We start from the raw sequence: 26,152 nt of genomic DNA, 5'->3' as shown, positions 1-26,152 counted from the left end.
GTGCTGCCTCAGTTTACCTCAGCAGTAAGATGATCAAAAATATAATCTGCAAGCCCCGCCCCCCTCACAGGCCTCAGTCTGGGGGAGGGGCTTAGAGCTTCTACTACAGCACTCCCGCGGGATACCGGTTTGCCGGGAGTTGGAGGTGGGACTTAGGAGCGGCCACTGATTCAAGTTCCCCCTCCTCTAGCTCGCAGGGCCGGTCGTTTGACGGGAAAGGCTTCCCAGCCTCAAGCCCTCCCGCCAGCCCCCGCCCCGGGGAGACGGGCTGAGCAGGGCCAGCCGCTCTTGCCACAGCTCGGTTTATACTCTGGGCGGGCGGGCTCCGAGGTTCATGAGCTCTCCTTTCCTCCCAGCTTCCATACATTTTTTTGGGGGGGGAGACGGCTCTGATAGGTTATAATTTTTTTGGGGGGGGAGACGGCTCTGATAGGTTATAATTTTTTTGGGGGGGAGACGGCTCTGATAGGTTATAATTTCTTTGGGGGGGAGACGGCTCTGATAGGTTATAATTTTTGGGGGGGAGGGAGACGGCTCTGATAGGTTATAATTTTTTTTGGGGGGGAGACGGCTCTGATAGGTCGTGTTGGGCCCTACAACTGACTGAGGCACAATTCGCCCCCGGAAGCAGAGCTCGGAGCTAAATGTGTAAGACTCCCCATTTACCTCAGTCCTGGGGAGACTCTGAGAGACATATGTAAGCACCGCCCCTCCCAGTTTCGTGGGGGAGGGGCAGTCGTACCTCAGCTGGTCATCCTGGGGGAGAGAAACACCTGGCAGTGCCTCCAGCCTTACCAGCTTCCCCTCCATGGGCAGCTGAGCCCCCCCCTCAGCCCCCCACCCGCTAAGGCTTTCTCGGAGCATCGGGAGAGGAGATGGGGCTGGCTCTCTGCCCCGCCCAAGTAGGGCACAGCCTCGGAGCCGTCACAGACAGGCGGTCTGTCCCTGTCCGGCCGTGCCTCGGTTTCCCTTCTGAGGGGGAGAAACGCCCAGCGCTGCGTGCTGCCCCTGGCCCGGGCCCCAGAACTTCCGGTTACCCCCCCCCCTCCCCCCGGGGAGCAGAGCCTGGTGACAAGCACCGAGAGCAGCCCCTCGGACCGGAAGCGCCGCTCCGGATAAGGAGGGACCGCGGCCGGGGCAGGGGGGTGGGGGCAGGAGGACACATGACAGCCCTTTGAGCCGTGCCTCAGTTTCCCGTCCCCCCCCAGAGCCCTTTCCGGGCCTCGGCGGGGGGCTCCATTTTCTCTTGAGGGGAGTGGGAGGAGGAGGGGGCGGCGAGATGGAGGAAGGGTGGCCCAGGAAGAGGGGCCCGCCAACACTGACGGTCACAGACATCAGCCTCTTCGGCTTCTCCAGCCCCACTCCCTCCTCAGCCCTCAGCCCAGAGCCTTAGAAGGAAGGCGGAGGAATCTAATCAATCTCTGGGCCTGCTCCTTCCTATTGGTTCCTGCTCAGGGGCAGGGTCCATGTGTCCTGTCAATCTCTGGCTCTAGCCCCTCCTGCTGGCTCCCCGCTTTTCCACTTCAACCGCTAGAGGCTCCGCCTCTGCCTCTGTCCATTGGGCCCTAGCGGGAAGGGCTCCGCCCCCCCACCAATCACAGCTCTTGGCGCCAGAATTCGAACCGATGTTTTGACTTGAATTCCGGCACCGGGTCGGGGACTACTTTTTGTCGGCTCCCCATTTTGGGGCCGGGGACCCCCTGCCGCAGGCCCGACCCCCGGCTGAGGATCCCGATCCCCGGGAGCAGAGAGAGTTCCGGCTGCGGGACATCTCGGGGCACGGAGGGGCCGGTAGGCAGCGCGGGAAGGGGCGCGGAGGGATCCGGTGTTGCGCGCGGCCGCGAATGCGGAGGGACACGCGGTCTGTGGCGCCAAGAAGTCCGAGCAGAAGGGGAAAGGGGGGGAAGGAGGGAGGAGGTGCGGGACCTGCCGGGGTCCGCGGGGCGCCGAGGGAGGGAGCGTCCGGAGCACGAGGAGGAGGGGAGCTGCAGGTAAGTGAGCAGCCGCCTCAACGGCTGTCCCCTCGCGGCCGGCCGTCAGTCCGGGGCCGGTCAGTGGCCGGGGGGCCGGCCGCCAGCCCCGCTCGGCGCGTTGAACCCCCTTCTGTGACGTCACCGGGGCCCCCGTCATTTCAGTCGAGCGGGCCCCGCCGGGGTCCGAGGCCGCCCGGAGGAGGCGGGGGCCGAGAGGCCGGGGGGCTCCTGGGAAAGGCGCGCCTCTGCCTGCCCCCCACGGGGTGCTGCTAGTGAGGACGGGGGCGACCGTCCGGGACTCGGGCCTCCCTCGGACAACGCGCGGAAGGGGGGGCGCTGACAGCCTCGCGCTGGGCGGGGAGCGGGACGGGGTGGGCAGCTATTGCCGTGTCTGACAGATGAGGAGACCGAGGCGGGCGCCGTGGCTGCGGCCGGGCCTGAGCGGGGTCCGAGCGGGTCCTGTCACTCGGTCCCGCTGTGGCTTCTGGGGGGGGGGGGGGACTCCTTGTGCCCGTGTGCGGGGGTTCCGCGTGCGACGCTCCTGGCGGCGGGGGCGAAGTGACGTTTCTCTTCCAGGTTTCTTTCCCTTGTGGATAATGACGGACACCTTGGGATACGTGACTATTATTAAACGGACCGGGGCCGATGGTTACCGGTACCCCCTAAACCGACCTTCCTGCTTGTTCGGGAGGTGAGCGCCGGGAGCCGCGGCTTGGCTGGGACGGGGAGGGGTCCTCGCGCCGGGGGTTCCGGATGCCCAGCGCCGCCTCTGTCCCCTAACTGGTCCGCAGCCGCCTCTGTCCCCTAGCTGGTCCGCACCTGCCTCTGTCCCCTAGCTGGTCCGCAGCCGCCTCTGTCCCCTAGCTGGTCCGCAGCCGCCTCTGTCCTAACTAGTCAGCACTGTCTCTGTCCCCTAGCTGGTCCGCAGCCGCCTCTGTCCCCTAGCTGGTCCGCACCTGCCTCTGTCCCCTAACTGGTCCGCAGCCGCCTCTGTCCCCTAGCTGGTCCGCACCTGCCTCTGTCCCCTAGCTGGTCCGCAGCCGCCTCTGTCCCCTAGCGCACTGGTCCGCACCTGTCCCATCCTCGTCCCCTAACTGGTCCGCAGCCGCCTCTGTCCCGCTAACTGGTCCGCACCAGCCTCTGTCCCCTAGCTGGTCCGCAGCCGCCTCTGTCCCCTAACTGGTCCGCAGCCGCCTCTGTCCTAACTAGTCAGCACTGTCTCTGTCCCCTAACTGGTCCGCAGCCGCCTCCGTCCCGCTAACTGGTCCGCACCAGCCTCTGTCCCCTAACTGGTCCGCAGCCGCCTCTGTCCCCTAACTAATCAGCACGGGCTGCTTCTCCTAGTTCTCCTAGAGTCAGCACCTGTCTCTGTCCCCCCCAACTGGTTAGCACCTGCCTCTGTCCTAACTAGTCAGCAGCCGCCTCTATCCCCTAACTAAACAGCACCTGCTGCTTCTCCTGTCTCTGTCCTAGCTGGCCAGCACTGCCTCTGTCCCCCTAACTGAGCAGCACATGACTCTGCCCCCTTAGCTGGCCAGCACCTGCCTGTCCCTCAGTGGTAAAGATATTGGGACTTGAAATCTTCACCAACCCTGTTGGCCCCTTCCTAGAAAGTGGGTGCACATCTGGTGTGCACGAGGCCCCCTCCCAAATGCCTGAAGTTCAAGGCCCGGAGAATGTCCAAACTGGTGAAGGGAGAACTAACTGGCTGCCAGAAATCTCACTCTGTTAGTGGAATCTTGATCAATGAAAATTAAGTCCATTTTTGCTTAAAGTGATGTCTATGAAGCAGATAAAATTACTCAAGGAAACTTCAGCCTGCCCGAAGCCCCCGGCCTTGGCAAACAGTCCAGGCACCCCTAAAACAAATAGAGGATGGGGTGTGGGTTCCATTGTTGGCTGCATAATTAAGTCTTTAGAAGTAATTTGTTCTTCTTGGTTCACTTGTCATGTAGTCACATAATAGCCCCATGCTTTACAGATAGATCAAATGAAGATAATTTCCTGATCTTAACCTAAAGGAGAATTTTTTTTTTTAATCCAGGAAAGTCCTTTCTTTCCTTATATTTTTAAAACATGACAACTAGTGGGGTGGCAATAGCAAGAGGTAATTTTTTTTTTCCTTTTATTTTACTTCTCTACAAAACTGTATTGATCCATTGAAAAAACTTTAATGTTAAATAGCCAACGCTTTCCTATTACCTACTATGGAACAGAAACCATGAAAAACGCTCAATAAATCTACCATTGATGCCCATAAGTTAAGAAAATTCTGAGGCAGACGCAGAAGGTTAAAGTGACTGGTGTTTTCAGGCCCCATTTAAACTTGAGGTCTATAAAGGGTCTCCCTGACTCCAGGCCAGCAGTATTGCTTTTCCATCTAGCTGACCTTTATTTCTAAATTACATTTCTGAGGCCACTTAAAGGTAGTTAGTGAAGCAATTGGAACAATTTCTGTTTTTCTGACACCGGTATAAAAAGTAGCCTGCAGTAGCATTCAGTAGGGTCTTAAAAGCCTATACTTTTAACCCATCTATAATATAATCATTTAGTTAGCATCTCAGTCTGCATAGCTTAAAAGGGAGAAGGCCCCTAAGGGGCTGGAGGAGGAGAAGAGAGTGTAAGGGTAGGACTCAAAGGAAGGTTGGGGGCCTTGAAGACACTCAGTTGGTCACTTCATCAGGTCTCATGTTAACCTAGGCCTCCAGAAAGATTCTCTGTGACTTCTTGGAGGAAGTTCTGTGTTATATTATTTGCTGAATCCAAGCATCAAGAAAGAAGGGAAGTTGTGTCCCTTAATTCAGGGCCTCTGTTGAATTCTGTTTCCAAGTAGGTTAGAGGAAAGTTCTTTAGTTGTGTTGATAGAGTTTGTGGCCAAATCACTCTTATTTCAGTGTAGGGTCCCTTGTTTGCTTATTAGCAATTTGTTAGCTAATATTTTTACAACTCTTTGCTTTAAAAAAAAAATTAGTCCCACTTAACTAACCAGCCCTATTCTCAAGGAGATAGCGGGGAATATTCTGATTCTAAAAAGGGCAGATTTCTAATTTCCTGGATTAAAAATGATTTTTTTTCCCCTAGCTTAACTAGTTCTGCTTTGAAAGCTTGCTTTGTGATACAATCAGAATCACTTAGCACAGAGCCTGGTACATACAGTAGGAGACATAAGCATTTAGGGTTAGAGTTGTTTGTTGATAGTTTAAATACTATTCACATAAAAGAAAGAACTGCAGTTTTTTGTTTTTATAAGACATTTTCATTCTGCCATTTATTTGGTGTGAAATATCAATAGTAATATAAATATTTTGTCATAAAATTAGCCTTTTGTGAAATTCAAGTAAAAATGTAAAATATTGTTTTAAAAATCATTCTTGAATTAAGGAGCACTGAGTGTGACATCCGGCTCCAGCTACCTGTTGTTTCAAAACAGCAATGCAGAATTGAATTTAATCAACAACTTAAGGAGGCAAGTATGGTTTTGCAAATTGATTTCTTTTATATATTTATATATGTATTATATATGTGTGTGTATAATATATACATATATATAATATATACATATATAATCAGTTTTATTTACTAAAATTGTCTCATTTTTAGGCTGTATTGATTAATTTAAATTCTTCAAATCCAACTCACTTAAATGGAACTACCATTTGCCATCCTGTAAAATTGGAGCATGGAGACTTAATTACCATATTTGACCGTTCTTTCAGGTAGGTTTAAATTAGCAAAACCACACATCTGTTTTAAGAGCTATGTTGTTATTTCATATTACCTCTTTCTGACATTTTTGTTACGATAGGGAGAATTATCAGCAAACCACATTTGTATCCCCATTCCTAGCAATGAGCATATGTATTAAATAATTTTTAAAGGGGGAACTTCATTTAGATTTCTCTTTAATAAGAACTCAAAGAGGAGAGAGGGATGATGTATTTAGATTTGGGATCAGAACCTTTAGAAGGTGGCATGTGTTCATAATGGGTCAGTGAAAACTGGACTCCAGTTAAATTGGCTTGTGGTTAATCAAAGTTCTGTCTCATTTGGTTTGCCTTCATTTTGTTTTTGTGCTTTGGTCCAGACTTGGGATTTTGCATCATGTTAGAAATTTGCCTCTTTGAATACTGGGTCTACCAATGGTGTGGGGTGTCTAGTGTACAGCCTAACAATCTCAAAACCCACCTCCTCTCTTCTTGTCTAGTGACCTACATCACAACTGTCTTCCCCCCCTGGAGTTAAGTGACTCGCCCAGGATCACACAGCTGGAAAGTGTTAAATGTCTCAGAGGAGATTTGAACTCAGGTCCTCTTGACTTCAGGGCTGGTGCTCTATCCACTCCACCACCTAACTATCTTTTAAAAGATTTTCAAAGCAGCAACTTTTTGATTTACTTTGGATTGTGATTTTTGTTAATTGAACGTAAAAAAAAAAAGTTATATTCTTGGAAAGTAGTCTAAACTCCCCATCCATTTATAGTGAAGGACCTTTCCTATTCTCCTTTAAATTGTACAAAATTAGGGCCATAATCATGAGTTTCTTTTATTAAATGGACAAAATCAAATATTTGCTTCAGGATTTTTGAAGGAAAGAAAAAGGCAAATATAAGTATTATTTTTAATATGACAAAATATAAAATTAAGTGCTGGTTTTTAAGGCTTAATTTTATATGCATGTCAATATATTGTGTTATGGTGTATATACATCACTAGATAATTAGTTTGGTCATCACACCTTTAAGATGATAATTTTTTTAAATCTATTATTAAACCATCTTTATTATAAAACCTATTCAGGTTTGAATATGAATGTGGCATTCAAAATGAAGGAAAACCACCAATAAGGCCTTCAGGACCAAAAAACAAAGAGGTAAAGCCTGAAAGTGTTTTCTCTTTTAACATTCTAGAGGTCTCCAGTATTTCTTTGCTTGGTTAATGATAAATAGTTTTAATTCTGTTGGTAACATTTACAATTAATTCATGCTTTTAGCTCTGAACTTAGTAAAAGATTTGGACATTATCAGACATTGAGATATTTTCTAGGCTATCATTTTAAAGTCCTGGAGTTGTTTCTTGTAAAGTTAGCCCCTAATTGATTATGATTAATGCAAAAATAAAATAAAAATACAAACTCATTTAGAATATGATGTGTGTTGCAAGCAATTATGGATAGATGTACATACCTTGAGATTCAAAAAATTTTATAGTTTTCATATACTCTAGATTTTTAGTGTAGCATTTTCCATAAACATAGAAAAGGAAGGAGGAAGGACAACTAATAAATTAGTCTAATTTATAAAAGATAATTTATGTAAAATACAAAAGTTGATTTTATTGTATGTTACAAAGTTCAAAATAAAGGTTTTACCTTTGTCATGGGAAATATAACAGTATTAATTCTCCTTAGTCACAAAATATATGTAAACATTAATTAGCACCCATTCCAATTCATAGGTGATGCCAGCTCGATCCCGAAGTATCTCAACTCTGGACTATGGTCAGTAACTGTTTTCCTTGTTGATGTTGGGGTGATGTGGGGAGGAGACCAGTAGAACCTTGCTCAGTAGGTTAGAACTGAAGTTAAATGAAGGAGAAAAAAAATTTAATATCAGTAGTACTTCACTTTTTGACATTGGGCCAATTCTAAAGATAATGGTTTGGATTTGGGGGTAGGGCGGTGTTTGGGATTAGAGACTTTAATTTTTATACTAATATGTATGAGCTGGATTATCCCACGTTAAGCATATAGTGCTATATATACCTATATGGAAAGGGGGGGAGGGTAGTGGTGAAGATGGAAGACAAAATATGATTTGGGAAAGAGACAGTAATTAATTAGGATTCCAATGAGTTCAGTTGTTGATGATAATTTTCCGTGAAGCCCTTCATTTGCTAGCCTAGCTGTGAAGCTATATAGGAGGGTCTTTAACAATGTTTATGTGCATAAATGTTCTGTGTGCATTTGCCTAAATAACATTGTACAAAAAGACTTCAGTATAAACAGAAAATTATTTCTTAGGCTGCTATTAATAGGAAGCATGTTATATACATGAACCTATTTGGGGTAAAACATGACTAAATACAGTAGTTTAGAAAGGGGCGAGGGAAAGGTGAGTTGTATTTTAAAGAATTCATTCACTTACAGATTTAAAAGAACAATAATCTGAAGAAAGATTTTCATTTTACTTTGAAGTATTACTAGTAATATCCCAAGAAAATATTTTCAAACTACCTTTGAATTGCTGTTTTCTTTTAATACAGAACCGTGCCAAAGAAGAGAACGCCACCACCATTCCTTCAGCGATATTCCTACAGAACACACTGAAGAAAATAACACAAGACCATTCTCACTAATGAGCTATTTAGAGGAAATGAATGCAGATAAACCTAAAAAGTGTGATGATACTTCAGATAATGTGGAAGAACATCTTGCAGGGAAAACTCCAACTTTACATAAGAAAGAACCCAAAAAAAGTACCACAAATGTCACTGAGAAAAGTTCCATTTCCATCGATCCAGCAGCTGACTGCAGTGAAGATGTGAATGTGAGTCCCACATTTCCAAAGAAGAATGAAAATCATGATTTCTCTCCTTTTAAGAAACTTTTTGGCCTGATGAAAGGAGAATTAAACAGTAACCGCCAACAAGTAGGCCATCAGAGCTACCCTAGCAGCAGAAAATCTGGGCCCAAGATTCAGATCAGCATGGATGATAGAGAGCAGAAGACAGAGCCCCTCCGCTCGTCCCCCTCCAGAGCCTCTCCCAGGAGCCAGGGCCATCTGAACATCCTCAATGCCTTTGGGGAGCTCCAGGAGGGCAGGAGTGCCAAAGAAGGAAAGCCCAAAGTCCTGCAGAGGAGCCTGGCTCGAGGGAGCCCTGGACCGGCCTTGGAGCTGGAGAGGAGCCATGAGGAAGAAAGGTGGTTTGAGGACCCCTACGAGAGCGCTTTGGAGCAGAGCCAGGCAGAGAGATTCCCAGCTGAGAGGCCGAGCCAAGAGGTGGAACGGTTGAAGGCGCCCCGAAAACGCAGAAGTGAGGGGTTAGCTGCCAGGAATTCAGGGAGAAGAAAGGAGGAGGACAGACGGAGGTCGGCCCCCCTGTTGCTCCCATCAGAGAACCCCAGTCATCCTTCTTCTCTGTACACACTCCGGTCCCAAACCAAGAGATTTTCCTCCTGGGAAAGCGGTAAACTGCCCAAATTAGGGGGAGAGACTGCCCAAGCTCCCGACCACATGGGCACGCCTGTTCTCAAAGAGAGTGACTTTAATGGTGGGGGAGCATCTCCAGATATGCCCAAAAATAAAGGGAGTCTCTTGAAGAACAATCAGATTACTCCAAAGAAGAAAGCCTCCAGTTCAGAAGAGATAGCCAAGGAAACTGAAAAAGAAGAATTCTATTTTGAAGGTTTGTCAGAAATGAAAACTTCCAAAGTATAGCTTTCTCTTTTACCTAGTGTAAACTCTCTATTTCAGGAAGAGAAGAGGTTTTACTCAAAAAGGTGCAGTACTACAAAATTGTTGGTGACAGGTTTCAAATTGGTACCCCTCAAAAGCATCCTTTTTCCTTCCCAAATTAGCCCAAGCTAATTTTTTGTCCACCTATAATGAATCATTAAGTGGTGATGGAAGCAGCTAAAAGAACCTTTCTGTACCAATATCAGTCAGTTTGATATCAGTGATTTTAAAGACTGCTTCAAGTTTACATAGCCAGATTTTACCAAAGCTAGATAAATCTAATTTCTGTTCACATATGGACATATTTATAGGGCAGGTTTAGTTGGGTCCTTGTTCTATAGACAAAGGGGGTTTTTGATGCTTGTTGCCTGTCTCCTCAATCAATCTGATCATGGATAGTCAAGATTTTTAGATCTGTTACCTAACCTTCCTAACATAACCCATGCAAAGATGCCATCGGAGGAGAAGATTTGAAAGTCAACATTGAATTTTTAAATTAATGCTTTTGAGAGGGGTGGTTCAAAGTTAGGTTACAGGGCAACACAGACTCATCCCCTTCAGGAGGGAGAGTCTTTGATCTCTTCATATCCAATTATTTTTCCCCAAGCTTTTTAAGTTATATGTGTATGTGTATCAGTGTATATATTCCTATCCTGTTGTTGTGCTTTGTATATTAAAGTAAGTAAATTAAGATATATCACATCCTTTTGTTTGGTATAATACATTTGAGATTAGTATGTAAATGTATATATAAAGTATAAATGATATAAATATATTTCTTTTAAGGTAATGTGAATGAGAGTGACAGATCAGCCAAAAGGAGGAGAGTTTCTTTTGGAGTCCATCTAAGACCTGAATTATTTGATGAAAACTTACCTCCCAATACACCTCTTAAAAGAGGAGAATCCCCAGGGATAAGACGAAAAGGTGGAAGCCAGCCTCAGACTGTCCTGAGAAAATCAATAATTAAGGTAATGATTTTTTATTTCTTTATCTAATGATCCATAACCCCAAATGCATTTTTAATAAGTGGTGGGTGGTATGTTAGCTTATTTTCAGATGATTTCCTGTGAATGTTCTCTTTAAATGCAAGCCTGTTTTTTATTGATTGTTGGCTTCATATATTAGTTATTTGGGATTTCCTAGCATTGAGAGGTGGGAGAAGCAGCATTCAGGGCTAGATGGGATACATATATATATATATGAAAGATGCTCCCATATGCTGTTTCTCCAGATGTGCTGTGAAATTTTATCTATTAAGGTTACTCTGTTAGGGTTATTATAGTGTGTTTTTTTTAATGGAAGAGAGGCTTGAAAGACATAAAATGAAATGAAATTTGAATGAGATAAGAAATTTGAAGTGTTTTTTTAGTGCACTCTTTAAAAACCAAGGCATAATTTCACTTAACATAAAATTTCCATCATGCTCATGTCATGATTTACAACATAATAGTTTTTTCTTTTGTCCATATACACACTCTGACTTAGATCTCCCATCAAAGGAGGCACTTTGGTATTTAGCTTCTCTAGAGGCAATGAGTCTGAATTGCCATTTGTTAATTGTTTTTATTCTTATGGAAAAGTAATAGAATCCCTCCTTACCATGAACATTTTAAAAAGAGACAAATCTTTTTTGCTAACTTGAAAGGGTACTTCTAGGGTAAACAAATGAAATATCACTTGCAACACTATAATGTGTCATTTTCTTTTCCCAAAATATAACATATCACTGTAGTTTTGGTTTGCTGCCACTGGGTGGTAGTAGACAAGTTCATCTGAATCACTGAACCTAGTAATTTTGATTGCTTTGAGTTATTAATGGTGGAAAACTTTCTGCTTTTCAAGCTGATATCAGAAGTTTAGTGTAACTTTAAAGCCATCTAGAGCGAACCACTGCCCGATGTTGCCCAACATGTCTACTAAATGGCCAGTCCAGGCTTTTTGTTTGAAGATCTTGCCTACCTCCAGTTGCCTTGGGAAGCAATCCTTTCCACTTTTGAATAGCTCTTGTTGCCAGGTTATTTAATCACTTTCCATAGGAGGAAAAACAGGAGTTAGGTGCCTATTAACCAATCTGATTATAGTGAGGGGAGTGGGAGAAGGGTTTAAATTTATGTGGATAACAAACCTGAGTGGCATATTTGTAAGTCAAGAGAAAAGAGAAGCCAGATGATGTTTCATTTGTGGAAAGAGAAATAATTGGCACGTGACCTGATGGGCCCAACAAGAAAGCAAAGAAGAGGATGAACTTGAAATTAGTTGGATGACTAAAAAGAAGGGATCCCCACCAGGATTAAATATTATCAATATTAGGAAAGATTTTGTTTTAGTCTTTGTTGATTGATTCTAGCCAAAATAAAATGTTATTTCATCTTTGTTTTAATTTCTGGCCTTGTGTCAGGAGAGACTTTTGGGGGCTACTCCTTGTTTCACTGCGGACTCTCTTGTCCCTGAAGCTCCTTGAACCCTGGTGGTGCCATTGCAGAGAGGTTGCTCCTTCGAAAGGTTGATCTCAGACTCAGATGAGATTAGTGTCTGTCCCAGGCTGTTGATGTGATTTAGGCATGTTCACATATTTATTAGGTAACTCACAGCAGATCTTATAATTTATGTAAACTATCAAATGTCCATTTCAGCAGGAACATTCTAAACTACTGGAAAAAGAGCCTTCTTCCCACACTGTAGAGGAAGGGGTAGCACTGCATGCGCATGTACAAGACCTGTCACCAGAGTTGCCTGAGACTAAGAAAATATTTGCCTGCTCCAGTATTTCTCAATCTTGTGAGAATGCAGAATCTGTTGCTGGTGAAATCCAGTTTGAGAAGATGAACAAGCCATCATCCTCAAAAAGCCCAGCTGCTGGAAGAAGAAGCCAACATGATATTTTGCAGAGGATTTATGCCAAGAGGAGAAGTGGTGCATCTGAAGCCAATCTCATGGGTAATGAGCAGGGAATAATTTTTAAATGGCTTTTCCAGTGTCTCTTACAATAAACAGGGATCGTGTGCCCCCAAGCACAGTGGATGAAGCAGGCGGTCCCTAGCTGTCTACTAACACAGAGACAAAAGCCAAGATAGGAGGAACAATATGGACAGTAAATATGACTAGAGAGAGTGCAGATGCATGCAGGGGGATTGGGGAAAGTGTGCATTAAAAAAACTGGAAAGGTTGGTCTTCTCATGAAGATAGAAAACACTTAAAAGTTTACCATTTATTTAACAGCAGGGAGTGAAACATGGTCAGACTTCTGTGTGTTGGATCTAGGAAAAACTACTAGTGGCAACAACTACTATAGGAAAGAAAAGGAGGAAAAACAGGAGTTAGGTGTCTGTTAACCAATCTGGTGGGGGTGGGGGGGTCAGGGAAGGATTTGAATTTATGTGGATAACAAACCTAAGTGGTATATTTGTGAGTCAAGAGAAATCAGATAATGTCATATTTGTGGAGAGAAAAATAATTGGCAAGGGACGTGATGTGTGCAGCAAGAAAGCAAAGAGGAGGATGACCTTGAAATTAGTTGGGTGACTAGAAAGAAGGGGACCCCACCAGGATTAAATATTATCACTGTTAGAGAAGGTTTTGTTTTAGTCTTTGTTGATTGATTCTATCCAAAATAAAATGTTATTTCATCCTTTGTTTTAATTTCCTCTTATTAATTGTTTGTTACTTTTCTTTACAGTTGTACGCTCTTGGGCAGATGTAGTGAGATTAGGAACTAGGAAACCACAAACAGATGTTGTTGTAAAACATGGTCTTGAGAGAAGAATAATAAAAAAGCAGAAGAGATTAACCCCTAAGGTACATTATAGAAATTTGGAGAACATTTTACATGTGTGTGCATTTTATTTTTGTGTGATAATATATGATGAGTATGTATGTGTGTATGTATTACATATTGTGTGTATCATGTGTATTACACATTATATTTCTGTACTTCTGAATATCCTCTGAGCAACATTAAGAAATATTGAATTTATTTTTGGAAATCTTTCTTTTTACTTTACAGAAGCCACCAAATAGCATTAAGGATTCTTTTGGTACAGGTCATGCAAACTCTCCCTGCACCATAATGATTGGTAGAGCTCATACTGAAAAAGTGACTGTACCTATTCGGCCCTGTAGGATGCTGAACAACTTTGTTTTAAAAACTGACATGGATATGAATGAGGATTTTACAGGTAAAAAATGAATATGTCATGGAGGCAGGGAGACAACCTGCTGAAATGTGTATGTGGAAGCACAATATTAAAAGAGCAATAGAAAGCTCCCTGACTATGGCCATTTGTAGTTGGATCTTATGGTTGCTCTGGCTGGTTGGCTTATCTTTTCAATAGCTCCCTTGCCTTTGGGGAGGGGGAAGTAAAAGGGGGGTGGTTGTGTAGGTTTGTATGTGTGTAGGTAAACATGTGTGACATGGTCAGGGAAAGAAAATTTTTGTGACTCAGTACAACCAAAGAGAAGGAGATAAATTGCCTAACAGCTAGAATCAGAAGAAGAGCTGAAAACCAATGGAAGGGAAATAGAAATGAGTGTCAAGACTTTGCAGCCTAGGTTGGGTGCCCTGGACTTTGAGAAAGATAGGTCTTTATGAATAGTGACTGTAGGAGGTAAAATGTCTGTTGCATTGTTTTCCCTTTAGAAGAGTATGGAATGACTGGTTTCCATAATATATTACTATGCTGTGTTGTATATCGATATGTTACTGTGTCATTTGTTTTCTTCATTAATAGGATTAGCAGACATGTTTAAAATACATATAAATAAGAAACGGAAGTCTGAGACTGGTACAGCTCCACCACTTTTGTTTGAAGAAATGTCTTGTAAAGAACACCCTCCTACATCTTCAGGAGATGAGCACACTTCAGATGAATGTGGTTGGTTTTTCTTTTTTTTCTTCAGTGAAATTTTGGAATGACAAGTTACTGGAATGTTTGTAATAGCCCCCTTCCATCCCTGTAGAGGGTGTCATGCAATGCCATAGCTAATTTTCAACCTGAACAGCTGGATCCTAACTGAATCAAAATTGCATTTCACATCCATAGAGGAGTATTTGTATTTTATAATGATTAGTAGAAGTAATATCATATAAATATAGTTGTACAATTTAAACATTCTGGTGATGCTATAGTCTAAACATTTCTTATATTCAACAAGTATAGAAAGTTAATTTTTGCCAAGTCTTGTCAGTTCGTTCTTCCTGCATGGATATCTATCCCTTTTTTTCCTACTTACATGGCCAATACCCTGCTTTTTTAAAGCTCCAATTGTCTCTAATCTTGATTGTTATATCAGCTTTATAATTGGCCCCTTAGCTTCCAGCACACCACACCCTTCTCTATATTCTTCCCTTCACAGCATTTTCAAAATTATTTTCCTATTTAAGTGCTGGTCTAACCTATAGTAGCACTATGTATGCTCAAAATCTTTAGTTGGTTCTCTGGATCCTTTAGGATTAAATACAAACCCCCGATTTCACATTGCTTGTCCTTCATGTACTTTGTATTCCAGTTAAACTAGCTTTAAGTTAATGATGTACGTCTGTATGTCATATTTACATGTAATACAGCATATCTTCATATGGTTTATTTGGATTGCCACAGATTTGCATCATCTTACTAAGTATGTTAAAAATATCATTGCCCAGGAAATCATGAGAATACAGAACTATTAGAAGTAATGTTAGACCTTGAATTCTCTATATTTCATAAAAACAAATTATTCTCTAAATTGGTGAGGGGAACATATTCTTTGTGTGATAATTATCTGCATTCTGCCATTTATTACAGCAAAGAAACTGATATCCACTACTCAGGATGCAGCGCAAGAGTTACTTGCCTCAAGCATTTTTTCATGCCGCCGTTCCCCAAGAAATCGACAGTCAAGGGGAGGAGATAATATAACTAAAATCCCTGAAATGGGAAATGATGAAATAATAATTCCAGGTGTAGAAGACCATAAAATATTAACATCAAGTTCAAAAAGGCTAAAGACTTGTACACCAAAGGAAAATGAAGCATCATCCCCATATCGTAACAGAATTAAAACACCAGAAAATCAAAAAATTATTTGTATAGAAGAAAAATTAGAAAATGGAAGTGCAAATAGGGCTACAAAAAAATTTAAACTATCAATGGAACAAAGTGTAGACCTGAATTTTTATAATCCAGAAACACCAAATTCAACACTCAACACTTTAGAAGATAGCCATATCATCAAGAGATTGACTGAAATGCCAAATAAAGAGGACTCAAAAGAAAATTCAATAGAGAAACACACAAACCTAAAAAATCAAAACAAAGAAATATTAGATCAGTTAGGAGTCACACCTCCATTAAAAATTAGATCAACTAAAGAGCAACCTGTCACCAACCAACCAGTAGAGATACCAAAACATAGAAGAATGTCATTGCAAAATCAAAAGTACTCTCCAACAGAAGTCAATAAAATGACAAGTCTGAAGCCAGTTATTGTGTGTCCAGATGTGATACCTACCTCAAAAACTGTAACAATCAAGCATGAACTAGGAGACATGAAGAAAAAAGTAACAAGAACCCCAAAGCAAAAAATAGAACTAGTGGAATATGAGGATCTAAGTGGCATCCGGGAACTTATGACCACTCCAAGACCAACAGCAAAAGACAAAGTAGCAGATTTTACTGGGGATGATGGAAAAGTTCAGAAAAAACGTAGAAGTTCAGTCCCGAAGCAAAAAATAGAACTAGTAGAAGATGAGGACCTGAGTGGGATTCGGGAACTTATGACAACTCCAAGACCAACAGCAAAAGACAAAATGACAGGTTCTTCTGGGGATGATGGAAAAGTTCAGAAAAATCTTAGAAGTTCAACTCCAAAGCAAAAAATAGAACTAGTAGAATATGACGATCTAAGTGGCATCCGGGAACTTGTGACAACTCCAAGACCAACAGCAAAAGACAAAGTAGCAAATTTTACTGGGAATGATGGAAAAGTTCAGGAAAAACGTAGAAGTTCAATCCTGAAGCAAAAAATAGAAGTAGTAGAAGAGCAGCACCTAAGTGGCATCCGGGAACTTATGGTAACTCCAAGACCTATAGCAAAGGACAAAATGACAGATTCTTCTGGAGATGATGGAAAAGTCCAGAGAAAATGTAGAAGTTCAACCCCAAAGCAAAAAATAGAAGTGGTGGAAGATGAGGACCTGAGTGGGATCCGGGAACTTATGGCAACCCCGAGACCAACAGTAAAAGACAAAGTGGCAGATTTTGCTGGGGATGATGGAAAAGTCCAGAGAAAACGTAGAAGTTCAACCCCAAAGCAAAAAATAGAAGTGGTGGAAGATGAGGACCTGAGTGGGATCCGGGAACTTATGGCAACCCCGAGACCAACAGTAAAAGACAAAGTGGCAGATTTTGCTGGGGATGATGGAAAAGTTCAGAGAAAACGTAGAAGTTCAACCCCAAAGCAAAAAATAGAAGTGGTGGAAGATGAGGACCTGAGTGGGATCCGGGAACTTATGGCAACCCCGAGACCAACAGTAAAAGACAAAGTGGCAGATTTTGCTGGGAATGATGGGAAAGTTCAGAAAAACCATAGAGGTTCAACCCAAAAGCAAAAAATAGAAGTGGTGGAAGATGAGGACCTAAGTGGGATCCGGGAACTTATGGCAACTCCGAGACCAACCACAAAAGACAAAGTGGCAGATTTTGCTGGGAATGATGGGAAAGTTCAGAAAAACCATAGAGGTTCAACCCAAAAGCAAAAAATAGAACTAGTGGAATATGACGATCTAAGTGGCATCCGGGAACTTATGACAACTCCAAGAACAACAGCAAAAGACAAAATGACAGGTTCTTCTGGGGATGATGGAAAAGTTCAGAAAAATCTTAGAAGTTCAACTCCAAAGCAAAAAATAGAACTAATAGAAGATGAGAACCTAAGTGGAATCCTGGAATTTATGACAACCCCAACATCAACAACAAAAGACAAAGTGGTAGATTTTGCTGGGGGTGATGGAAAAGTTCAGAAAAACCGTAGAGGTTCAACCCAAAAGCAAAAAATAGAACTAGTGGAATATGACAATCTAAGTGGCATCCGGGAACTTATGACAACTCCAAGACCAACAGCAAAAGACAAAATGACAGGTTCTTCTGGGGATGATGGAAAAGTTCAGAAAAATCTTAGAAGTTCAACTCCAAAGCAAAAAATAGAACTAGTAGGAGATGAGAACCTAAGTGGAATCTGGGAACTTATGACAACCCCGGGACCAAGAGCAAAAGACAAAGTGGCAGATTTTGCTGGGGATGATGGAAAAGTTCAGAAAAAACGTAGAAGTTCAACTCCAAAGCAAAAAATAGAAGTGGTGGAAGATGAGGACCTGAGTGGTATCCGGGAACTGATGGCAACCCCAAGATCAACAACAAAAGAGAAAGTGGCAGGTTTTGCTGGGAATGATGGAAAAGTTCAGAAAAACCGTAGAGGTTCAACCCAAAAGCAAGAAATAGAACTAGTGGAATATGAAGATCTAAGTGGCATCCGGGAACTTATGACAACTCCCAGACCAACAACAAAAGACAAAATGACAGATTCTTCTGGGGATGATGGAAAAGTTCAGAAAAATCTTAGAAGTTCAACTCCAAAGCAAAAAATAGAAATGGTGGAAGATGAGGACCTGAGTGGGATCCGGGAACTTATGACAACTCCCAGACCAACAGCAAAAGACAAAATGACAGATTCTTCTGGGGATGATGGAAAAATTCAGAAAAAACGTAGAAGTTCAACACCAAAGCAAAAATTAGAAATGGTGGAAGATGAGGACCTGAGTGGGATCCGGGAACTTATGACAACCCCAAGATCAACAAAAGACAAAGTAACAGATTTTGTTGAGGATGATGGAAAAGTTCAAAAAAATCTTACAACCTCCAAACAAATTGTATGTACTGATACAGATGCCAAAGTCCAAAAGAAGCTGATGAGGTCAGTAAAACAACAAATTGAGATGGAAGATCTCAATGATACTGAGCAGCTTAAGAAGACTCCCAAACGAAAATGTGAGCCTGCTGAAGACCTAACAATGGTCAAGAGACTGATGAGAAGCCCTAAGGACAAAGTAGAACCAGAAGAGGTTGTGGTATGCAGTGAAAGACTGCTAAGGACTCCTAAGGAAAAAGCACCTACAGTAGTAGAGAGTCTCAGGAGACTTGTACCTCCTCTTGAGGAAAACTTAGAATCACTTATTACTCCAAAGCAAAGAGTGGTTGATTTAGTCAAAGATAACGTCAACAAGGATGTCATCTTGACAAAGTGTGATTCAGAAAATCTGAGCAGAACCAGGAGACAGTCAAGAATTGCTAAGGAAAAGGAGGAACTGATAGAAGATGTAAAATGTGTCAAGAACTCTATTAAAACAGCAAAACAGAAATGTGATCCAGTAGAAGATGCCATAGCATTGGGTACCAAGAATCTTAGTAAAACTCAACCAATAGATGATAACTCAGGCTTGGGGAAACTTATAAGCAAACCCCAAGAAGGAAAAAATGTAGAAAACATTGCATATCCTAAGAAACTCATGAAGACTCCTAAAGGAAAGATAGCACTTTTGAAAATTCCCACAAACAAAGTAAAACCAGAAGATCTAAATATGACTTTTAATGAAAGGGGAGAGTTAACCACAGAAGATCCAGTTAACACTAAGAAATTGGTGAGGACCCCTAAAGAAAAGGAGGGAGAATTGATGAAAGATCTAAATGCTATTAGATTGACGACCCCTAAAGTAAAAGGCCAGTTGGATAAAGATTTGACAGGTGTTATTGTGTTTATGGGGACTCCAAATAAAGTAGAAGACATAAATAATGCACAAGAAATATCTGAATCAGATTCAGAACTTTTACAAGAATTAAAAATGCTCAGAAAAAAAGCAATAGATGATTTCAGTGCTTCTAATCAAGAACCTCAAATAATAGAAGAAATACTAGAACCAGCCCAGGAAGTCAAACCTCAGACAGTTGGTGGTGGCCGTGTTAGGAATAAGTTACCGAAATCAAGAAAAAGAGTGGTGGGAGATGTCTACAAATTAAAGACACCTTCAAGAACAAAAGACTCCAATGTTGAAGTAGACTATACTGGGTTTAAAGAAATGTTTGAATCACCAGAAGAAAGCAAGGTAATAATTGAACAAGTTCTTTTAGTTTCAGTGCAATGATTTGCACAGGACATTTCCATAAAAATAATTGAATGAGTCCCATAAAGTAGACTTAGAAGTAGTAGAAACTCTTGAGTTCTGTGAACAACTCAATGATTATTTTAATTGTCATAATTTGTATGATAAGTAATAGGAAATTAGAAGAACTAATTTGAAAAGATGAATTAAAAATGATTCAAGATTAGATTTGAAAATAAATCTCAGGGGTGCCATGAATAAGAGAATACTAAGGAGTTATAAGATTGAATGTCATCTGTGATCCAATATTTGCAAGGATTTTCTTGCAGAAGAAGGACTAGATTTTAATTTTGCTCCAGAAGACAAATTTAAGAGTTAAAAATTATTATGAAGTTAGAAATTAAAGCTTTTTTTTTTTTTAAATATGCAATTCAGGTTTTGAAGGGGGGGGTTGTTTGTTTTTTCATTAGAGGGAGATGTAGAGTCTAGATAATTAATTGATTAGGACTGATAGGAAACTGCAATGGTGGGAAATATGAGTGCCTGGGTTTTTAGTTTTTCCATATAGGAATTGTGATCGTGCTTCTGGGTATCAATCAAGGTATTCCAATAACAGAAGCCATTTTTCTCTCATTGCTTTGATCACAAGAAGTTTCTTAAAATAGAAATTGGTATAATCAGTTTTTAGTAATAGTTGTTAGTCTATCATACATTTATGTGTCAAAGAGAAGTCATTGTGAAAACTATTCTTTGAATAGCAATGAACTAAATTTATCTCAGATGAGCAAAGTACTAGTGTTAGTAGCATCTGTAAAGATTTCTGTGGTATAAAAGGTAAATTCAAAAATAAATCAAAATTATATTTGATTTACAAGAGGTTTGAAAATGTATCTATTTTCTAATCCTTTTAGGACTACTCAGAGGAAGTGGACCAATTCCAACTACAAATTTGCACTAATCCTTTTGAGAAAGATAGTAAGTAAAAATGTTTATATTCTATAGGTTTAATTAAAATCAGTGAAATGTTTTGTAATTGATATAAGAATAAAGAAACACTTAAGGAATGAGTAATTTTATCCCCTTAGCATATGTCTCAGACCTTCACTATTTTATGTGTTTTTTAGAGGTGGGGAATAAATGGATGACATAAGACACAAGTATAGCTAGAACTTTGACTCAAATCAGCATCCCATTTTGATAATCCTATTAAAAAATAAAAATTAGACTAAAAATAGAATAATCGGTAAATAAAAAATTGATCTGGAATATCTAAGGAAAAAATTTCTCTGGGTTCTAAGGGAAAAAAGTACACCCAGAGAACCCATGCAACTTGAAGTTTTTTACTATAGGTTAACTATCTGTGTGTTGCTAATTCAATTGTTTTTCCATACTCATTTATGTTTTTTTTTTATTTCAGAAGATAAATCTGATCCCTCTAAAACTGATGGGTCATTATACTCAATGAGCCTAAAGGAAAACGTTAAAAAAGACGAAACTACTCAAGCTCAACAAGAACATGATACTTTGCCTAGTGAGATAGAAAATCCATTCACCAAAAAAAACCAAAAGAAATCTCTGCTGAGATTTCAGGGTGAAATAAAAGATACAGGTGGCTTAAATCAAAGAACATTAAGAACCAGAAGAAAAACCACATTTGATGCCGAGTCAAAAGTTACTTCAACAAAGATCGATGATGAAAAGATTGTGAAGAACATCACCATGGGGAGAAACAAGAAATCTCTTGACAGTTTTCTGGATGAAGTGAGTGATAAAAATGATAGCAGTGAGAGAACATTAAGATCCAGAAGAAACACCAGATTTAATGCAGAGTCAACACCTGCTTCAGCAAAGATGGATGATGGAAGTTTGGAACATTCAGAAAAGGAGGAACCTGTGAAGACTGGGTCCAGAACATTCTGCAATGCAGAGAGTCGCAGGCATCAAACTCATAAGGAAGTACAGAGTTGTAGTTCAAGTTTTTCAGAGGGAGAAAAAGAGAATTCTGAAGAAACTGTAGACAATTTAAAGAAGAGGGTTGCAGGGAGAGCAACATCAAGATCAAGATCTAAAAATAAAAATGCAGAATCACCTAATGAGTCAAATGTTTCACACACAAATGATGAAAAATGCTCAGACAATAAGAGGTTGACAGAAGAGAAACTGATTCAAAAAATGGCAGCCCCCCCCTTAAGATTTAGCAGCAGGAATAAAACCAGTAAGGAATTGCTTGTATCCCCTAGTTCTTTACTGAGTGAAACAAATAGGTCACCAAGGGAGAAGAATGAAAAGAAAAAAAGGGTAACTATAACAACTAGAAATACAAGCAAAGCTGATATAAAATTACAAGAATCTACTGGTAGTTTGGTTAATAAAATAGTTTCATCTCCCAAAGAGGGAGATGAGGAGGAGAAATTTGAAAAGAGAGTTGGGAATAGAGGAAATTCAGTTTTGAGATCTAGAAACAGAAATAAAAGTAAGGACATGTTACCTTGTGAATCAAATATATCCTACACAGATGAGGAAAGGGAAAATATAAAAAATTTGCCAGAGAAACAAAAAGAACACAAAGTACGGGTAACTGTCTCTAGAAATAGTAAATTTCTGAATACATGCGATAGTTTATATAGTTCAGGAAACAATGAAAACCCTATGAATAGCTGCGACCAGGGCAGGACAGATGTGAATGAGAAAGGCATAGGTTTGAGAACCAGAAGCAGAAATAAATCTAAAGAAAAACAAGAGTCATATTCAATACACACAGAATGCAGAGAGGATAATGAAAGGAGTTTACCAGCAAGATCGAAGAGTATATCTGTTAATGAAAAAATGGCATCTTCAAGAACTAGAAACAGGATTAAGAATGCTACAGAAACTCAAGAAGTTAATACTTTGCCTACTGAAGTATATAAACCTCAGACTGAAGAGAAGTCAAAAGTTGCAAGTCCAGGGAAAGTAGGTAAATCTAGGAGCAAAAAGAAAACGGATCTAAAAAAATCTGAACCAATCAGGAGCTCCCCTGAGAAATTAGAACCTCAAAGTAAAAACCAAGATGTTACAGAAACACAAGAAGTTCCACCTTTGTGTTGTGTACAGACAGAGCCTGATCAACACAATGCATCTTTGCGATCTAGAACCAGAAAAAGATTGCTTCACTCCTCCAGTGTTGAACCTGAGGAACTTTGCCTAAAGGATGAAAAGCCTGTGAAAACTCAGAAAAGGTTAAATGATACAACAGAAGATGGGAAGCTATCTCTAAAGCCAAAAAGGAAAAGGAAAATGGATACAGAACTGAGAGATTCTGCAGAGGAAGAGAAAATTCCTGTAGGAATTCGACCTTTAACTAGAAAGAGAAACAAAGTTGATAAAGAACTGCAAGAAATTCCTCCTGTATCTAGTGCAAATGAGATCGCGATAGCTGAAGCAGACGAAGAAAAGCTTTCAAACCTGGGAAATAAACTAAGAGGTAAAGCAAAGGAAAATGCAATAGCTGAAGCAGATGAAGAAAAGCTTTCAGGCCTGAGAAATAAACTAAGAGGTAAAGCAAAGGGAAAAACAAAAGAGTCCTTTGAAGTTGAAGAATCAAATGGCTTTCCTTTGTCTAGTGCAACTGACATAGCTTATACATTGGACCTCTCACCCTCTGGGACTTTTTCAAACAAGCGCTTAACTAACAGAAGAGGCATGGGAAGCAGGCTTAAAAATAAAAGTGATACGAATCTGCAGACATCTGCTGATGTTAGCAAAACTGACCCATCTACTGCCAGCATGAGTCAAACATCTGTAATTGGATCCAAATATAAACATAAAAGTGATTTGGAGCAGCAAAGATCTTCTAATCTTAGCGAAGATAACTCATCTACCGCTGCCTCCAAAACGATTCTAACAGGATCAGGAAAAGCTAAAAGGGGGAAGAAAGTTGATTTCACTCTTTCAACAAAGAAAAGGGGGAGAGCAGCAACCACCAGCATCAAAACAGAGGCAACTGCTGTTGAAAACTTTAGTATTCCACACAGTCCTCCAAAATCTTCCCAAGTGCAAGATAATCTTTCAGCAGCAAAAGGAACCAAGTCAGGGCTAAAAGCCCAATCAAAACTTAAAACAAATCAGACTCGAGAAAAGAGTGCTTTATCAGGCAGTGAAAAAAATTACACTCTAAGAGGAACCAGACCAACTACTAGAAGTTCGAAGCAGGTATGATATAATAATTTATGTGTTTTTAATGAGTCTATCCCAGTTTTGCCAAGTTTCCCAAAAGAGAAAAAAATGTTCACCTCTCAGTATTGTATGTGAAAATCTAAAAATCATTTATGTTTATGACTTTGAGGTTACTAATACAGGTGTTTACTATCTAAGGAAATTTATATAATATATAATGCTAAATCTTTCTTCTTTACCAAGCCTTATCTTAGTCTGTGCTAGTGACACATATATGTCACCTTTTCCAGAGCAGATGAACTAGATTTTATTATCTATCTTGGGGCAGAGGAATGCCTGAATGTTTGAAAATCTGTTGAGTTCCTTCCTACAAGCAAAAATTTTAAGTAAACTGTAGGGGCACCAAATTTATTTTTTTATTTTTTTTTTTTTTTGGTTTACTCATTTTGAAATAAAAATGAAAAGTGAGCATTTGTTTTGAATGACAAACCATTGATTCTCTTAAGTATACTTATTTATCCAAATATTATCAGACTTGGAGAAACATAAGCTAATTTTCTGGATAACTGAACCCTCACTCTGCCCTTTAAGCATAAGCTTTTTAAAAAGATTCATTTTAGCACTAGCCCTGAAGTCAGGACTTCCAAGTCCAAATCTGGTCTCAGACACTTAGCACTTCCTACCTATGTGACTCTGGGCAAGTCACTTAACCCCATTTGCTTCAGCAATAAATGAATGAATGAAGAGATTCATTTTAACCATTTTAAGATGGAAATCTTCCTAAAATCTTATTAAACATGTCTCTACTTTCTAAAGTTGAGCGTTCAAAATGTAATTTGAACTTTTTCTTGATGAGTAAATAGAAACAATTATGAACATAATTTGCTATGCTATGAAACAATATTTGCAGACCCACAATCATCCCATATTCTTATAGATTTTTCTTACATCATTTGCTTTCCCCTCTCCTTTCCCTCCTCCCTAAGTTTCCTTGACAGATATAAACTATATAATTAACCTGTTAGAATTGAGTGTAAAGTAAGAGAAGACTATCTGGTTCTATTTATTCTAAATAGTTAAAGGAACAATGAGGTGTTTTTTTCCCCATCTAAACCAACTTAAAATTTTAAAGCAGCAGCCCTGAAAGATTTGAGCCTCAAGTAGCTTTAATTTATACTTACAATTCCCCAGCTCTTCAGAAGGAGCTTTCTTATTTTATTAAATAGGGCAAAAAAGAAATGGTTAGGAATTTTCTTGCTATTCCATAATTGTTTTGTGTGGGATTTCTTCTGATTTGATAGCCCAGTTGATATTAACTTGTCCATAGAGGGAAGAAAAAATCATTATTGTGCAGCTAATCTTATGTTATGATCCTGGAACTTTGGCTCTGGTCCACAGGCAGCCCCCCCATACACTGTAGACTTAGTAATTTTTTATTACTGGATTCAGATTTTGGAGCCTTTGAATTGGGTAAGCCCTGGCCCAGTTGTGTTAGGAAATGACTCTCCAGAGCCTCTGATCATTGCCATTGGATTCAAGCAGGCAGAAGCCAACTTATTGAATAGGACTAAAGAATATAGGAAATTTGTCAAAATGAAGAATTAGAATGAGTGTTGCATTATCTCTTTTGAATTCCATGATGTTTGGGTTTTAATATTTTGTACATGTTAACTTGTTTCTGTTTTTTATCCATTTTCACCCAATGTAGTGTATTATTAAGCTAAAAAGCCAATGTTTCTTCTTAATTTCGCATTCCCTTCAGCCTATTTAAAAAATTATGAAGTTAATAAGTCCATTCATCAACAGAGAGGTTTGCCAGTGTGGCTTATAATCATGTTAAATATGATGTTTTGTCTTGCAAATCTCTCCCTTTTTATTCACTGATTTGAAAGGAAAAAGAGAAACATTAAATCTCTGCTGAATATGTTCTCTTGTGGAATTTTTGCTTAGAAAAAGAAGGTTGTAGGATATGGGATATACTAGGAAATTGGGGTTCAGTTCGGGGACTGTGGTTAGATAATGGGATGATATCCTAAGGTTTTTAGATGATTTTGTAATTGGAAATGTCATTACATCAATCGTCTGTATATATTTACATATGTAAAGGATAAAATATTTACAAATTTACCTTGTGTTTTTTGTTCTAAATAGAAATAACAGCAACCAGACAGCAAAGAAGAACATTGAAGCCTGAGAAAAAAAGAAAGTGACGGTGCTTATTTTGTAAATCCTCAAATATAATTTCAAGCTGATTTATATATCCTGCCAATGAAGAAATGATTGTTATAGAAATGAAAAAAAAAATATTAATAACAGAGAAATTTGAAGAAGTACTTAGTTAACTTAGTTTAAAATATGTAGATATAGAATATTTTGATTTCTTGTTTGTTGCCAGTTTTCAAGTTTTGTAAGTAGGTCATGAAATGATTTTCAACC

General features: G+C 40.2%; 1 protein-coding gene across 3 annotated transcripts; it reads left to right on the top strand.

Annotated features, from left to right (window-relative positions):
• Positions 1-1,874: 1,874 nt before the first annotated feature.
• MKI67 (marker of proliferation Ki-67) lies at positions 1,875-26,008 on the top strand. 3 transcript variants are annotated; one of them, XM_031957030.1, is made up of 16 exons: positions 1,875-1,991; positions 2,550-2,664; positions 5,355-5,439; positions 5,574-5,689; positions 6,770-6,842; positions 7,427-7,469; positions 8,234-9,376; positions 10,213-10,397; positions 12,066-12,366; positions 13,106-13,224; positions 13,433-13,604; positions 14,157-14,300; positions 15,213-19,564; positions 20,473-20,536; positions 20,979-23,752; positions 25,868-26,008. In XM_031957030.1, the coding sequence occupies exons 2-16, from the start codon at positions 2,570-2,572 to the stop codon at positions 25,871-25,873; spliced, it is 9,672 nt and encodes a 3,223-aa protein (XP_031812890.1). In that variant the 5' UTR covers positions 1,875-1,991; positions 2,550-2,569; the 3' UTR covers positions 25,874-26,008. The 3 variants fall into 3 exon arrangements, with proteins under 3 accessions (XP_031812890.1, XP_031812889.1, XP_031812891.1); XM_031957029.1 differs by having other exon boundaries at positions 12,063-12,366; XM_031957031.1 differs by lacking the exons at positions 1,875-1,991; positions 2,550-2,664; positions 5,355-5,439; positions 5,574-5,689 and adding an exon at positions 6,238-6,278 and having other exon boundaries at positions 12,063-12,366.
• The last annotated feature ends 144 nt before the right edge of the window (positions 26,009-26,152 follow it).

This window comes from Sarcophilus harrisii, chromosome 2 (genome assembly GCF_902635505.1).
Source record: "Sarcophilus harrisii chromosome 2, mSarHar1.11, whole genome shotgun sequence".
In the NCBI taxonomy this organism is placed as follows: domain Eukaryota; kingdom Metazoa; phylum Chordata; class Mammalia; order Dasyuromorphia; family Dasyuridae; genus Sarcophilus; species Sarcophilus harrisii.
The sequence above is the reverse complement of the archived record's forward strand: the minus strand, read 5'-3'. Positions and strand labels throughout refer to the sequence as shown.